Consider the following 16,311-nt stretch of genomic DNA (forward strand, 5'->3'; position numbering starts at 1 on the left):
CAAATCAATGGAGATTGAAAACAGAATAAACAATATATCTATTTATTCTACCATTCAATCAAAATCTGCACTCAAAATCACAAATTAGCATTGCCTTTTTATACTAATTATTACATTAAAATAAGCCCAAAAAAAAATCTGATGACGAAACCCAACATATTTTTTTAAATTTTGTAACAGATTGGTTGGTAATAAACGCCATAACATAAGCCCAAAACTGAGCCTAAAGCAGAAACGCAGCTCCTTTTGTTTTATGTGTCAACCTAGATAACTTTTTGGCAATTATACCAAATCGTTACAAGTAATACAGTGATGAGTAAAGTATCGTTCTCCCAAGGGACTTGTGCAATACTTGACAATTCTTCCTTTTATAACTCAATTAGACATCAAAATACACAAAACAATACAAGAAACACAGTTGGTGTGCCAGGAATTGGTCTTTGACTAACATTACAGTAACATCCTGGATAAAAAACGCTCTCTGTTCAAGCATTCACATAAGTGTATCTTGATTTAATTCCTTAAAGCAAGTTCTAAAATTATCTATTAAATTATTAATTCCTTAATTAATTCAACAGATAATTTTGCATTAAAATCAGATGTTTAGAATGATCAAAAGTACAGAAGCTATTTCTAGCATCGTTCCTTTTAGTTTCTTTTCTTATGTTTCTGGTTCTAAAAATACTTTCCAGTACAAAAGAACCTTTAAAAAGAATTATACTTCCGTATAATCTAAAGCAAGTCAAGAAAAGAACAACAGAGACATATATTGCACAGGAAATTTACATTAATGTATTGTCATACAACCAATTCCAATGAACTGAAAAACTAGCCTCTCTTAGACATCTAAAACGTAATTCCTTGCAGAAAGTGAAGTCTTGATGTCTTGAAGGGTCTCTTGACGATCTTCCCCAGTTCTCTAGAGCGTTTTTCTATTTTTTTCATGTCCGGCGATTGTTTCTGCCTCTCTGTCACGTCTCTTAAGAGCCACTTAACTTCCTTAATTCACTCAGCGCACAAGAGTGCGTGCGCTGTGCGAATTTATTTTAATTGCTGCATTGTTATTCGCTGAGCGCACAAGTATGTGTGCGCTAAGCGAGTTTCAAAATTTCCTTTTTTTCAACTTCTCTTATTCGCTCAGCACACAGGTCTTGGTGTGCTGTGCGAATCTATTTTTTCTGGCTCTGCGAATTTGGCTTGCGCTCTGCGAGAATTTGTTGACATATTCCCATTTATACATCTTTTCCTGAACAATAATTTACTTAACAATCTACTTCCTATTACAACATTTTACTAAGTAATAACATGAATAATTATAAAATTGAGATCATTTATGAGTGTAAAAATAACTCATTTTCACACTTATCAAACCTATATGTTTGATTGTTTCAAATCGTAATTTAATAATGGTATCTTAATACATATATATATATATTCCTTGTTGCATATAATGTTCAAATCATAGCAATAGAACAGAACAAGAAATGTTTTAATATTATCAACGAGGTTGTTCCATTATATAACACATCTATTATAAATGGCTTCAAACCTCCAATTTTGTAATGAAAACAGTGAAAAAATGGGTTCAGAACACACTCTAAAGCTTCCAGTAATCGATTTCACTGACCTGAAACTGGAAGCCAAAAGTCGTAATTGGGAGACGGTAAAATCACAAGTACACAAGGCACTAGTAGAGTATGGTTGTTTTGAAGCAATTTTTGATAGTGTTCCTTTAGACCTTAGAAAAGCCTTGTTTGGTTCAATTCAAGAACTCTTTGATCTTCCTCTAGAGACAAAGATGCTCAATGTGTCTAAGAAACCTTATCATGGTTATGTTGGGCAATATCCTATGGTTCCACTCTTTGAAAGTATGGGCATTGATGATGCAATTGTTCATGAGAAAGTAGAAAGCATGACCAACATCATGTGGCCTAATGGAAACCCAAGTTTTAGGCATGTACCAATCAAATTTCACAGCATGTTTTGGAACTTGCATTTCATTTTTAACTCTTTTTGTTTGTGTGTTTTGATTTGGCAGCAAAACTATACAATCCTTCTCTGGGCAGCTATCAGAGTTGGATCAGATTGTTAGGAAGATGGTTTTGGAGAGCTTGGGTCTTGAGAAGTACTTGGAGGAGCACATGAACTCAACCAATTATCTCCTCAGGGTTATGAAATACAAAGCCCCTCAAACCACTGACACAAAGCTAGGCCTCACCACACACTCAGATAAGAACACAGTTACCATTTTGTACCAAAATGGAGTGGAGGGTTTAGAGGTTTTGACCAAAGATGGAAAATGGATAAGCTACAAGCCTTCTCCTCACACTTTTGTTGTCATTATTGGTGACTCTCTCCATGTAAATTCTCTTCATCTCTTGCCATTTAAACAACATAAATCATGTTGCTATTTAAATTTTGGAAGTCTCACGATAAACTCTAACCATAACTCTGATACCATGTTAAAAATAGACTTTAAGCCTAACTAAATTTCATAAAACTAATTTGTAAGGTGAAGTTTACACTTATTTATATACTATGAATTGAACTTATCTTTAGTCGATATGGAACTTTCAACACCTATTTTAACGACATATTTTGTTTACCTGCTATCATATTATTATTGGTCAATAGATTACTATTGATGAATTTAGTTTAGAGTATATAAATAAATACAAATCTCAGTTTACTTCTTAACGATTATATTGAAATATTGTTTGCATGAATATTGCAGGCATGGTCAAATGGGAGGTTGCATTCACCCTTTCACAGAGTGATGATGAGTGGAAATGTGGCAAGATATTCTGCAGGGTTGTTCTCTATACCAAAAGGAGGGAGCATAATAAAAGCACCAGAGGAGCTGGTGGATGAGGAACACCCTCTGCTTTTTAAACCCTTTGATCATGTTGAGTTTCTCAAGTATTACTACACTGAACAAGGACAGAGAGACCAGTTTGCACTGCGCACTTACTGTGGTGTCTGACCACCCATTGTTTGTTTTCTACAACTATTGTGTCGTGTGTTATAATGTTTCCTATGCAATTTACCTTAATAAAACCTTTCTGTTATGTGTCTTTGTCTTCAATTGAAACTTCAAAGCCACAGCCTCACACTGGTTTGGTGATTTTAATCAACCTTTGATGGTTACACAAGATTCAAACATATTAGTAGTTATTGATTGACGTAGCATCATTTGCAAGATCAAAAGAAAAATTAAATAAATTGTTTTTATATATTTATTAAAAGATAAAATTTTCCCATTAAAAAAATGTCACTAAACAAAGTTACTCAATGATATATCCTCCTAATGTAATCATATAGATAAAAGGTTAACTACTATTTTTCTTATATTTTGTATTTTGTATTCTTCAACTATTTATTAAGTTTTCTTATTTATGTTTTTATCGATAAGGCAATTTGATTTATTTTCTTTTCATCATTGTTCTTTTTTATATTATTTTAAATATTATAATATTAATAATGATTATTTTTATTAATTCAATATTATACTTCAAGAAATTGGTAATGATATATTTCCTTTTTTTTTCTATTACATTTTTCAATAGTTTTATGTTTAGCAATTTATTTTAACCAATACATATATAACAAAATGACAACATCTACTATAAGTTTACATTGTTTTTACCAATTTTAAACTTGATTAAAATACTTTACTATATAATGTAAGATTAATATATATATATAATATCATATAAATGCATATCTTTTCCATTTTACATTTCCAACTTTTAGATAATTTACCTAGTGATTTAATAGGTTATCTTAACAGCTATACATCTACTTCCATCTAATTTTGTCAAGCGTAGTCTTATTAATGGAATAACCAAGCTATATCAATTTTAGCAACATGAAAAGTAATTTAAAACTATTTAATATTTCAATATATATAAGAAGTTGTAGATATTTTTTATATAAAGTTATTGATAATATATTATAAATAAGTGAGGTAGAGTAATATGAAAGAATAACTTTTGAACTAAAAAGCTAATGCTAACAAGTCAAAATGGAGCTATCTAGATACTATAATGGAATAACATATATGGTCTCTTAAAAAGATTCTATGATAGACTGATAGAATTGTAGATCATTGATGCATTAAAAAGAAGAAGAAGAAGAAGAAGAAGAAAAAGTGACATGATTAAATAATAGACCCACAGATTCGTCTCCATCATCTTGATAAGATCAATCATAAACAATATTCTATGTAGGCCTCAGATATGGAGTATTCATTATTTTAACTTGAAAAGACAGTGATCAAATGAAACATTTCATGCTTCTTATGATGTTTTAATTCTTTTGCCACCCAACAATAATAAATATATACTTCTGAAAATTATCATGTCTAGATTTTCTGCTCCTATATGGTGGGATCACGAAAGAAAAAGGATACACAGAGCCTCCTACTCCTTACAATGTGTTCAGATATGATGATTTCTTCCTTCTAACAATGCCACTTTGGACTTCATATCACACTGATGAAACATCTGCATGTCTTGTTAAAACACTTATTCCACAATATCATGATGCCAAATATTGGCTAACAGACAACCTTAAACGTGGTATTTGACAAAAAACAATATCACACTGATTTTGTTTGAAGTTTTTGCTGTACTTTGCTTTTTGGAACTTCAATCATTTTCATGATGGAATCTTTTAAACTACCTTAGGATTTACTAATCAATCATATATATCTATAATCATAGCACGCCACACTCAAAAACTGAATTCCTTCCTATGCTTCATGCATGGATACTCATATATTATATACAAAACAAACTCAGAAAGTTTGATGCTCTAAAACCTGCATTATTTTGCAGTCTAAAGTGAAATGTATCACTTGTATAATTCAGCATGCATCTCTTTATAACTATGATAATTAGCATTTGACATGGATATCATTTTAGTTAGACTTTTGATTATGAAAATTCATAATATTAATTTTTTTTATGGTGTAATATTACACTAGTTATTGTAATTATTCATCTGCATCTTATTTAGAAAAGTATTAGACTATATTATCATAATTATAGAATCTTAATTGTATATTACTGTTTGTATATCTATTTAAATTATGACATTCAGTACCATTTTCTATTTATTTTTATGTATAATTTGATTTTGAGTATTATCTATAAGTCCATGTGCATAAACGGACAATGGACCATCTTCGACTTTAGTTTTGTATGTCGCATGTAAAACACAGATGTTCAGACACTGGAAAAAATCAAGCTTTTATATATATATATATATATATATATATATATCTTCCTATTAATTATGTCAAATAATTGTGGACCATTTCTTTTAAATCAAGTAACTAATATAGTGCCAATCTAATCTGTTAAGTTCTTTTATTCCTTTTGTCTCTATCAGATGGAATGGTTCGCTGATATTTTGGTGAAACAGTTGACATCAATAATGTATTTTGTTATGAGAAAATTCTACAATGTTTAGAACTCATTATAGTATAACTAATTCATTTTTCACAGCATGATCAATATAGTTTTACGACATTTTCTTCAAGATTAATATATAAATTTTATTCCTCTTTAGATTCTTTACATAAATCCTAAAATATACAAAAAGTTATTTGTGAATTAATGGTTTCTAAGTTTAAAGAATTGGTATAACTAAGTAAATTGAGACTAAATTAAAAATTAAATTTGAAGGAGTTAAAGCACTTATAATCCTTAATTTTGGAGATTAATTCAATAGCTAATTCAGAAACTTATTCAATAATATGTAATTTGAAAAATAGCAATCTTTAGCATTTAAAATAATTTACAAATCAGTAATGTAATAACTAAATATTTGTTGTCTTTGTATTAGTTTCTATTTAATGATTTTCTTTTAGTAAAATAATATAAAATACAAACTCTATTTTTTTTCTGTAGGAACTGAATCCTAGATTTTAATCCTATATGGAAGATAATTGTAAAATATACAATAAAAACGAACCATGCACTAAGATCCACCATACATATACCAAGAACGGTGGAGGGCCTCCGTTATTGAATGTTTCATGATACATGAAATGTATAATTGAGTTTTGTCCATTGCTTTCGACTTTTATTACAAGAAAAAATTGAATTATATATCGTCAAAATGTATATATAAGATCCAAAATTCATATATAATACTTGATTATTTACATATTACATAGAGACAAATATCTGTATATAATATTATCGTAGTTAAGATATATCCGTATATAATGGTTTTAGAAAAGCTAAATAAATACTCTGCTGGTAGCAATTTTTCGAAATATACACAATAAAAACAGACCTCAACATTCACAATTCATGTAAACAGACCTGAACATTATATATTGCACATTGACATATAAAACCAATAAACTTTTCACATATACTCAATCCACAAAAGAAATATTGTACATGAACACATAAATATTATTTACATTAATATAAGTACAAAATTAAACATTAGGTAAGTTCATAAATTCTAAATAAATTCAACCGTAATGGAAATAAGTTCATATATAAAATTCTAAAATGTCAGAATTATGGGAGCGGTTGCACATTCATAGTTTTAAAGTTTTTGTTCGAAAATAACATCAATATGTTATCTAATTCGATTCATATTTAATTGGTGTTTTTTTTCTGTAAATATTTTTTTTCGATAAATCAAACAAAAATATTTAACTTTTTATTTGTATTTTATACGAAACATAAATTAACCTTTGGTATTCAACTTTCTTGTAAATTATACCCTAACCACCAAACCAGATTCCAGTCAAGCAAACTAGGGTTTTTTTGGATTTTTTATTTTATAATATTTTTTCTGATTGCCTTTTAATGGAAGGTACAAGATTTGACCAAGAAGGGTCAAAAAGTTCATGGCTATATGCTACGGGCTATGGGCTATGGGCTATGGGCTGAGGCTATGTATCTAGCCCACGTGAAAGTCGTTGTTCTGAACCTCCTTTACATCAAATAAACCGTTAATAGAGGACGAAATTCTAACAGCAGAGAGAGCCTTATTGAAATGCTTTGCTTTGATACCAAGGTACTCCTTCCAACTCACCGATCGATAAAGACAGGGCCTACCTGGGCCTACCAATTTTTCATTTGGACTAACCTCCACGTTTCTTGGGGGCCCATATAGATAAGCAACCGAGAACCTTTGCCAGCTCCGGTTCACCCGCACCCGGTGCAGTACACTCGGGTACAACCCGTTCGACAAAATGTGGAGCAGATCGCCAATGTTGACCACAAGCCCTCCGGAAAGCGGCGGAACCGCCACCCACCCTTCACCGTCCTTCAGAACCTGAAGCCCACTCACGTTGTTCTGGTGCAGAATCGTGAGCAGTGTGGAGTCCGTGTGGGCCGCCAGACCCATGGCCCGATCAGGATCCGGGCAACTCGGGTAAGAATTCCAATGTAAGGCCGCGCAAGCCCCGTTGAATTCACCTCTGGGCCCGGCCCATTTAACGTCCTCCTTTGAAATACCGAGTGAAGCTAACACAAGGCGCATTAGCTTCGCCGCTAATTCTTTCATGGCTGCTTCATAGTCCTTCACAATCTCACTGCAAATTATTCCAAAAAAGAAGGAAGCTTTAGAAAATGCTAAAGTTATTCATACGACCCATTTCCATAATACAATTCACAACATTATCCCTTTTACGTACGAGTATTTAGCATGGTCTTGGGGCCAGAGTTGGAGAAAAAGGTGGTGAGGGGAATCGAGAATGGTGAAGCACTCAGACCACATGAGTTTGGGGAAGAAGGAGGAGATGGGAGCGCGGCCGTAGCCGGAGACGGCGTCGGGGGAGCGAGCAGCTTTGAGCTTCTGGTGAAGAGGAAGAGAGAACAAGGCAAGGCAAGCTCTCTGAATGTCAGTGAAGAGGGTGAATGGGACTCCATGGTTGACGAGTTGGAAGACGCCCCATCTTCTGCATGCATGTCCTATGAGGTTGGGTGCATTAGGGTCCTTCAAATCGATGACGGGGACAGTGTTGTTATCAGAATTTGTATCAGCGTAAGCATGAGAATCTGGTTGTGTCCATGCGTAAGAATCTGGGAGTTTGTGTTGCAGAGAGTTGAAGTCAGAGTGCTTGTGGTGAAGGTAGACAGGATGAGCTCGAAAGGCTTCGGAGAGTGAAGGCATGTTTTGTGTTATGTTGTGTTGTGTTATGTGAAAGATATACAGAGAAAGTGTTGAGAAAGAATGAAGTTTGAAGTGGGTATATATAGAGAATGATGAAGAAGATGCCGACAGACAATGTTAATGTAAGATAACCAAATGAAAGGCAGACAGACATGCAGTGTAATTTTATTTTCGATTTTCATGTTCTTTTTTGTGCCACTCACTCACTCATGATGCCTCTGTATGTATCCTTCTTTTTCTCTTTTCCTTATGTCATATCTTTCAAATACATATTTTTTTTCAAAATATAAATCACCACCACAATCTTATATTTTGACAAAACTTTACATCGCCACTTTCATACTAATAAATTATCATCACTCTATTAAACATATAGTTTATGCTAATAAGCGTTAAGAGAGTTTTGCAGTGCGTGATTTTTGTGGATTAAACCAATTTATAATGAAAAACTTTGAAAGAACATACATTTTCACTTGAAAAATCATAACAAATATTTTAAAATATAAACACTAGAAAAAATCTTGATGTAAAAAATACTAGTAAATAATCCTATATTTTAAGTAATATAATAAGCTTTTTATTCTGAATTATATATATATATATATATATATATATATATATATATATATATATATATATATATTAGCTTATGTTAGACTTATAAATTAAACTTTTTTCACAAGTATAGAAAGTATAGAAATTAATTAGTTTTTTTTTTCATAATTCAAATGCATAATTGTATTGTATAACTAATTAATTAATCACTAACTCAAATGATCAATCAGTAAGCCGACAACGTATTGTAAGTTTGAATGATTAACTAAACAATTCAAACAATTATCTAACAGACCGAATGATTAACCAAATGATTCGGTCTGAACAAGATCAAAGTAGATTAGCTCCGACAAGTAAAGGTTTTTACACTAGTTATTTTGAAATTTATATTTCGCCTCTTTAATCACAGCATATTTTGACGAGATAAAAAATATATAATTTTAAGTTTCGAAATTCTTTACTTTATGCTTCAATTTTTTTTAATCAAGGTTTGTTCATATATATTTAAAAATAAATATTATTTCAATTTCTTCTACTATAGAACCATCGTGCTTTTCTTTTATCAACAAATAGAGTCATTATTACCTTTCACACTGAATAAAAGAGATTAAAAAAATATATATTTGTACTGAAAAAAAAAAGAATTATGAAACAAAAGAATGTCAAACAAAAGAATGAACCTCTAGTCGCTTTTGAAATTGGAATAAAAGGGATGCTCGTAATGATAATGTGGCGACACACTTCTTTTAGAGGAAGAAAAAGAGGGAGAGTGAAGGAATGACGACGAAAGTGGTTCATGTTTGGCGACAAGAAAAGGAGTGGAATGACTCCTGTAATAGACAAGCAAATGGAACCGAAGCATATACCAACATAGGTCAATCTCAATCAAAAGTCTACTACAAAATTTATAAATAAATATTTGAGATAAAAAGATAAATTACACATTAATTATAACATTCATTACTATCTGAGTATCTTTTACACATATCATCTTTAAATATGTAGAAAGACTTTTCATTAAATAGAACTAAGACCTTAACCCATAATCCAACCAATAATAGAAAAAAAGTACATGCAACCACAAAGTTAAGAGGGGACATGGGAAAACATGGACAAGAGAAAGAACAAAAGAAAAGGCAAGGGAAAGGTTAAACATATTACATAGTTGCTACCAATATGGCTGAAAGAGAAGGCAAAATTAATTAATTAATTATATTCTTTTATGTTATCACATTATATTTTATAAACTTCTTTTTTGTTCTTAATATGATTAGTTATGTATGCATGATTTTCCTTAGGCAAAGGATCTGAATAAAAGAACAGAGCCCTTCTTCTACATGTGCTCGGTCTTGAAATATAAAAAATTATTAATTAAAGAAACAAAATTCTTCCATTTGAACTTGGATTTATGTGATCCTTCCCCATCACCATAGGACAATACATATACAGGGCCATTTGAGGAGTCACCATCATCACTACACACTAATCCTCAATACGGAAAGAACAGTAATATACACTCAACTCATCAACACAAACCTAGTTTTTCTATGTCACATCATACCAACTTATCACAAATTAATCTAATTAATCCTGTGTAACAATATTTCAAATGTGTTGCTAATTTTAAATAAATCATCAACTTTCATTTTCAGTCTTAAAGAATCATCTTTAATAACCTTTATTTCAAAAAATGTTTAAATACTGCCTTAAGCAATCCAATTACATTTAAACAGTGTCTTAAATACTAACATAAACTAATCGCAGAATAACAAGTATATGGTATTAAAATGTTGTCAAAATATCATTATTCATATTTATATACAAAGGGATTCCACTTTTTTTTTAATTTAATTTATTTTCAAATATTTGGTTTGAGAAAGAGTTTGAAAAATAGAAATTGATTGAATGATGTGTTTGTTGAGTTGTATGTATAAGTGATAAGAGTGAAGTTTGATTTGGTATTATGTGGTTGGACTTTTGTTTTCTCTGTCCCATGTTCCTCTTTGGCCTATTGATATTTGACATCAGCAATGGTTTCATAACAGTACAACAATTTTCTCTGTTGTCCCCATATCTTATCACCACTAACTAACACCACTCTTCCTATTAAACCTATATATGCATGCAAATTCATGCGTAAATTTAAAATAATAAACAACATTTATATTTATTATTTTTAAATTTTCTATTACAAATAGTATTATTTTTTTATATGAATTTAAGTTTTACTAATTTTATATATCTTCAAAAAAAACTCATCAATAGTATTGGAATTCATAGGTTTCCTTATATTTTCTTTTATCTTAGTATATTTTTTATTGAGATGAATTTAAATAAATATAAAATGGGATATTATTGTGGATGAAAATGTTACCAAGTTGTTACTAATAATGGACAACGTTGTTGGTGGCACTTCTCCTGTAATTTGTAATTGGTCGTACATAACATGTAATAGTGTATTCACAGCATCACACATGATATTCATATAGTATTGTTCACTTTTTGTGTGCACAAGCACTTCACTGAGGGACCATATATTCAAATATTACTAAATAAAGTATTAAATATTGTGACAATTTTTTACCATTAAAATACGTTATAAATATAAAAGGAGGACTGAAAATATTTCTAATAATTGAAGGAAAATTTGTTGAAAATAAAAAGGTAATGCTTCTGTTCTTTTTAAAGTATAATTATTTATCTTTTTCTTAAATTTGTAAGAAAATCTTCTCTCCCTTTTCTTTATCAATTTATGTCAATTTATTAATATAAAAGTTAACAAATTACACATATACTTCATAAAATATAACGAGAGAGCTATGTAGGGGTCTATTTTGATCTAATGTGATATAAGAATTTAGTTATAAAAATCAAATGTAATACCTTCTTAAAGAAATACCAAACAAAATATATACGATTTAAGATATTATAAATTATAGTATAAAAAGTTTGATATACCAAAAGAGTTATTCAACAAATCTTTATATTCATGACTTAAATCATCAACATTACAAGATTAAAGGATCAAGATGAATTTAATTCAATTGAAAGCTACACCATATTGGTATGAAACGCACAAGAATTTCTCTCTTGTTATAACATATTATGTTTAACTTAAATTATATTAATAAAACATTTTAAGGAATGATTTTTAAATTTAACTTAATCTTAAAAAATTGATTTATAAATTAACATTTGTATTTATTTATATAATGTAAATTGATATCATTATCTCTAGTTGATATAGGATTTCTAACACATTATTTTTACGTCAAAAATACATACATTTTTAGAGTAAAACTAAACATTAATAAATAGTTTTAAATGAAATAATAAAGCTAATAAATAAAAATTTCATCAGGATAGATAACTTTCATAACATGTTTAGTTTTACAACAACAAAACTCATACATTTTTTTTTCATTAAATCATCAATTTAATGTTGGAACAATTTTCCAATAACTTATGGAAACAAGATGAACAAAAATGTAGACTTGATATAATCTTCTAGGCGTGAGTACACACTTTCCTAAAAGCAATATTTCGTCCCTTATAAGAGTGGAGGGGATCACGAAATCCGCTTTTGAGATACAAAGAAGAATAACAACGATGATACTCACTCTTAGTATTACTGTTTAAACAAGAATATGATTCTCAAGAATTGATTTGTGTATTAAGAGAATGACTGAATGAATTCCAGTAGAGCACATGATCCCTTTATATAGATGTTGATCAGGCATCAATTCAAGAGATACCAGATTCTGATTAGTTACATTTCTTCATGAAATATTGTAAGTTTTCATGAATAACAACTCTTCATGAATAATTGTAATTCTTCATGAATGGTAACTCTTTATGAATGCTTGTAACTTTTCATGAATGATAATTCCTCATTAATAATTGTAACTCTTCATGAATGGTAACTTTTCATGAATAATTGTAAGTTTTCAAGAATCTAAACATTGTCTCTAATACTCTTAAATTCCAACATTTAAATACATCATAGAGATTTTATTATTTTAAAATTAACAATAAATAAATGAGTTTGTTACCTTATTACCATTTATATGATATGATAGATTGTGAAGTGAAAAGTAAAAGTTGAAAAGAAGGATTGAAGTACAAAAATAAGAAAAAATGAGGGTTTGAGCCGTTTGTGAGAAAAGTGGTTTTTGATGATTTTTATGTTCTGAAAATATAAAAGTGAATAAATGAGTTTAGATTAATTAATTTATGGTATATTATGTAATGATAGTGAAGATACGTTAGAATGGTGCGCGTGCGTCAAAAAGAAAGTCGGCATGCCCTAGAGGTATAATTGAACACAAGAAATTTTTCATTATACAACGCGACAAAATATAATGCCTTTTCTTTTTTTTTTTTTTATTTAATTCTTCTTAGTTCAAAATAATATCTTATTTATATATTTACTCTTTTATCTAATATTTAATTATATAATTTTAAAAAAATTATAAATATAATTCTTATGTTCTTTAAAAAATATTAAATTTTATTGTGAACGGTTAATACAGTTAATTTTGTTTGTCGAATTAATTAATGTCGAATTTCCTTCACCTAAGAATGTCGGACATGACTTCGTGGCACATCAATCCAATGTGAGAGGAAGATTGAGTTTAATATGTATTTGAAATCTCAGAATTTACTAAATCAAACACTCACATCAATCCAATTTTGGACATTATTGAAAAATAAATTAAAATAACTCAGTAACCAAATTAACTGAAACTGGGGGCAAACATAACCAAAAACAACCGAATTAACTAACCCAATATCGAACTCAAACATTAGAAAAAGGAAAAAAGAAAATAAAAGATTTTCACAGCAAAAAAGCACTTATTTTGGATTGAAAGGTAAAAAGATGAGAAACTATAAGAGAAAAGAGAAAAAATATTTATTTATTTTAAGGTATTTTCGTTCATGATTTGGTAGATATCAATGTTTGTACTGCAAAATTATTTGAATAAAATATATTTAAATAAAATAAAAAATATGATGTTGTATTTCATTAAACTTGATCAATATGATAATTATTTAAGTGGTAATTGGTATCTACTAAGTATATGTTAGTCTTACTAATTTATGTTAGAATACGAATAAAGTTTCATATTAAATAAAACAAAAGATACACATATAAAATATTTTTCAAAGTAATATTAAAAAAAAATTCGTAATCCAAAATAAAAAATTTAACGAAGATCCTTGCATTAATACTTACATAATATTTTGTGAATTATCCTATGACTAATAAGATTTTGATGTTGATTTAAATGTTACCGTATATAACCAACATGCTTAATTACGTGTTTTACATAATATAGTTGAGTAATAATGAGTTTAATTATCATTAGAAATCTAAAGTGAAATTGAGTGTGTAATTGATATACCATCACTCATGTACGTCATCAATCAGTCCAATTAGTCTGACCGATCGTCCGAGCTAACCATCAAACCAATCATTATAGACGATCGTTTATGATTAGATTGCAAATGATAAACGACTCATTAAAGTTCCTAATGGAAAATTAAGGTATGATTGGACAATCATCAGACCCACAAAAGGTAAAAACCCATTACAACCAATATAAATAAAGGTCCCAGATATGATTTTGGGATCACGATAATACATGCACTCCTTGTTATACTAGCCGTTCGGTAATTTTACTGATTTGAGTGTCAGAGTGTCTTTGACAGGTACCCGCCCCCCAGCTTGGAGAAGGATGAGGGAGCACATCCGGTCTCCATCAGTTCGTGGTTTTCACAAGTCATCTGATCTTCATTCAATTCGTGATCTCCACAAGTCGTTCAGCCTCCGTTTAGTTCGTAGTCTTCATTAGACCGTCTAGTCTTCCACATCTTGAAACACATACAATCTTCAACATTCGTCCGACCTTAGAATACAACATGAAGTACTTAGGTCCGTCCAATCATCAAAGTTTGTCCAGTCTTCAAGAACTGTCTAGTCTTCGGCACAACATTATACTCAAAACAACATATTTCATCGACTTTATTTTTATTCAAATTGACGTGACATTTAGAATTTTCTTAAGGCACTTCCTACATTAAACACTATATAGAGTTTAATAAATAGATAATAATTTAATGAATTTAAAAAAGTTTGTGATATTATTTTAAAATATGATATCTGTAATTAAATATATAGCTTAGACGTGGGTGGCATTTCCGTTTGCAGTGTACAGAGAAAGCGCAATAAATAAAATTGTGAACCGTACTGTCTGACTGTAGTGAACTACCACCCCCACTTTCTTTAGCTTTTTCTTTATTTGCAATTGCAGCTAATCATTTTCATTAAGAATATTCAACATAAATATAAACTCCATTTTCATGTCACCTTCTTCTGTCGCATCTTTATCATCACAACTCTTTCTTCTCTCATTCAACTATGCTACTATTAAACATCATCACTAGTTCTTTTTCCTTTCAAAATCATCTTTATCTTTTCCTTTTTAAGTAAACAAAATATATCAAAATATACTGATAATTTTTAAAATTTTGAAAAAATTGACGCTTATAAATTTTTGTTTCAATTTCTTGAAAATCAAGACTAAAAAGATTTGTTAAAATTTCAAAATTTTATTTTCTTTTAACTATTTTATCTTAGAGAAGAGATACAGATTCTGGATGTTAAGAAAACTAAAATATAAAGACTTTTATGTTTTGAAGTTTTGAATAATTGAGATCTAAAACTCACAAAACTTCAAGTTTATTACTAAAGATAGAGTTTTAGATCTCGATTATTTTTAAAACTGAAATCTATTGACTTATATTCTTCGATTTTACTGATAATTAAGGTTTAAAATTCTGTATTGGGTTAATATTCACAAAAGTTGTAAAATGTTCTTCATTTCTTCTTTTTTGTGAAAGCACTACACTTTCTTTTTATGTTTCGGATTTATTTTTCTTCATCTTCTATTTCACGATTTATTCTTCTTCATCATCATTACCTCCATTTTCTTCTTCGTCATTTTTTCTTGTTCTTCATTTTCAAACATCTCTTCTTCTCCTTCACGAAATCATCATCAATCGTTGTCCAACTTCACACATGCACTTTTCACTACGACTCAAGGTTCAATTAGTAAGTGCTTGATTCAATTTTATTTTATTTTTTTGCATTTTTTGTGGAGTTCGTGTGTTCCTTAGGTTCTTTGTTAGTTTAGTAAAGTTCTGGTTTTTTATGTTGTTATTGTTCTTCAAGTACTATTGCATTGTGGTGATATTGATTAGCTTTCCAAAATGCATTTAGGATTGCTTCTCCATTATTGCTTCTACAGGCTCACATGTTCCTATTATTATCTTGAAAATTGAGTTTTAATATAAGCTTATAATTACTTTTGGTAATGAAATCTTTTTGTAAATTAATTTATGCTTAAATATATTGATTTATTTTGTTTTATTTGAAATTGTTGTTATATCGAGTTAACTTTAGTTTTCCGTTTGAAGTTCAATACGAAAATTGTTTACCATATCCAAGTTTTTTTTAAAGAAATTATAATTTCTAAAAAATATTATAAAAGAAAACCGTACTAATAATATATATCTATTTATATCTCCCCCAATGTTATGAATTTT

General features: G+C 29.5%; 2 protein-coding genes across 2 annotated transcripts; one reads left to right on the forward strand and one right to left on the reverse strand.

The window, feature by feature from the left end:
• Positions 1-1,579: 1,579 nt before the first annotated feature.
• Positions 1,580-3,016, forward strand: LOC106773966 (probable 2-oxoglutarate-dependent dioxygenase AOP1). Its single transcript, XM_014660738.1, has 3 exons — positions 1,580-1,953; positions 2,039-2,360; positions 2,735-3,016. The coding sequence occupies exons 1-3, from the start codon at positions 1,580-1,582 to the stop codon at positions 2,981-2,983; spliced, it is 945 nt and encodes a 314-aa protein (XP_014516224.1). The 3' UTR covers positions 2,984-3,016.
• A 3,789-nt stretch (positions 3,017-6,805) lies between these two features.
• On the reverse strand, positions 6,806-8,176 carry LOC106773889 (gibberellin 3-beta-dioxygenase 1-like). The gene is made up of 2 exons (XM_014660651.2): positions 7,670-8,176; positions 6,806-7,567 (listed from the first exon to the last, which is right to left on the reverse strand). The coding sequence occupies exons 1-2, from the start codon at positions 8,146-8,148 to the stop codon at positions 6,931-6,933; spliced, it is 1,116 nt and encodes a 371-aa protein (XP_014516137.1). The 5' UTR covers positions 8,149-8,176; the 3' UTR covers positions 6,806-6,930.
• Positions 8,177-16,311: the final 8,135 nt, after the last annotated feature.

Source organism: Vigna radiata, chromosome 9 (genome assembly GCF_000741045.1).
Source record: "Vigna radiata var. radiata cultivar VC1973A chromosome 9, Vradiata_ver6, whole genome shotgun sequence".
Lineage (NCBI taxonomy): Eukaryota > Viridiplantae > Streptophyta > Magnoliopsida > Fabales > Fabaceae > Vigna > Vigna radiata.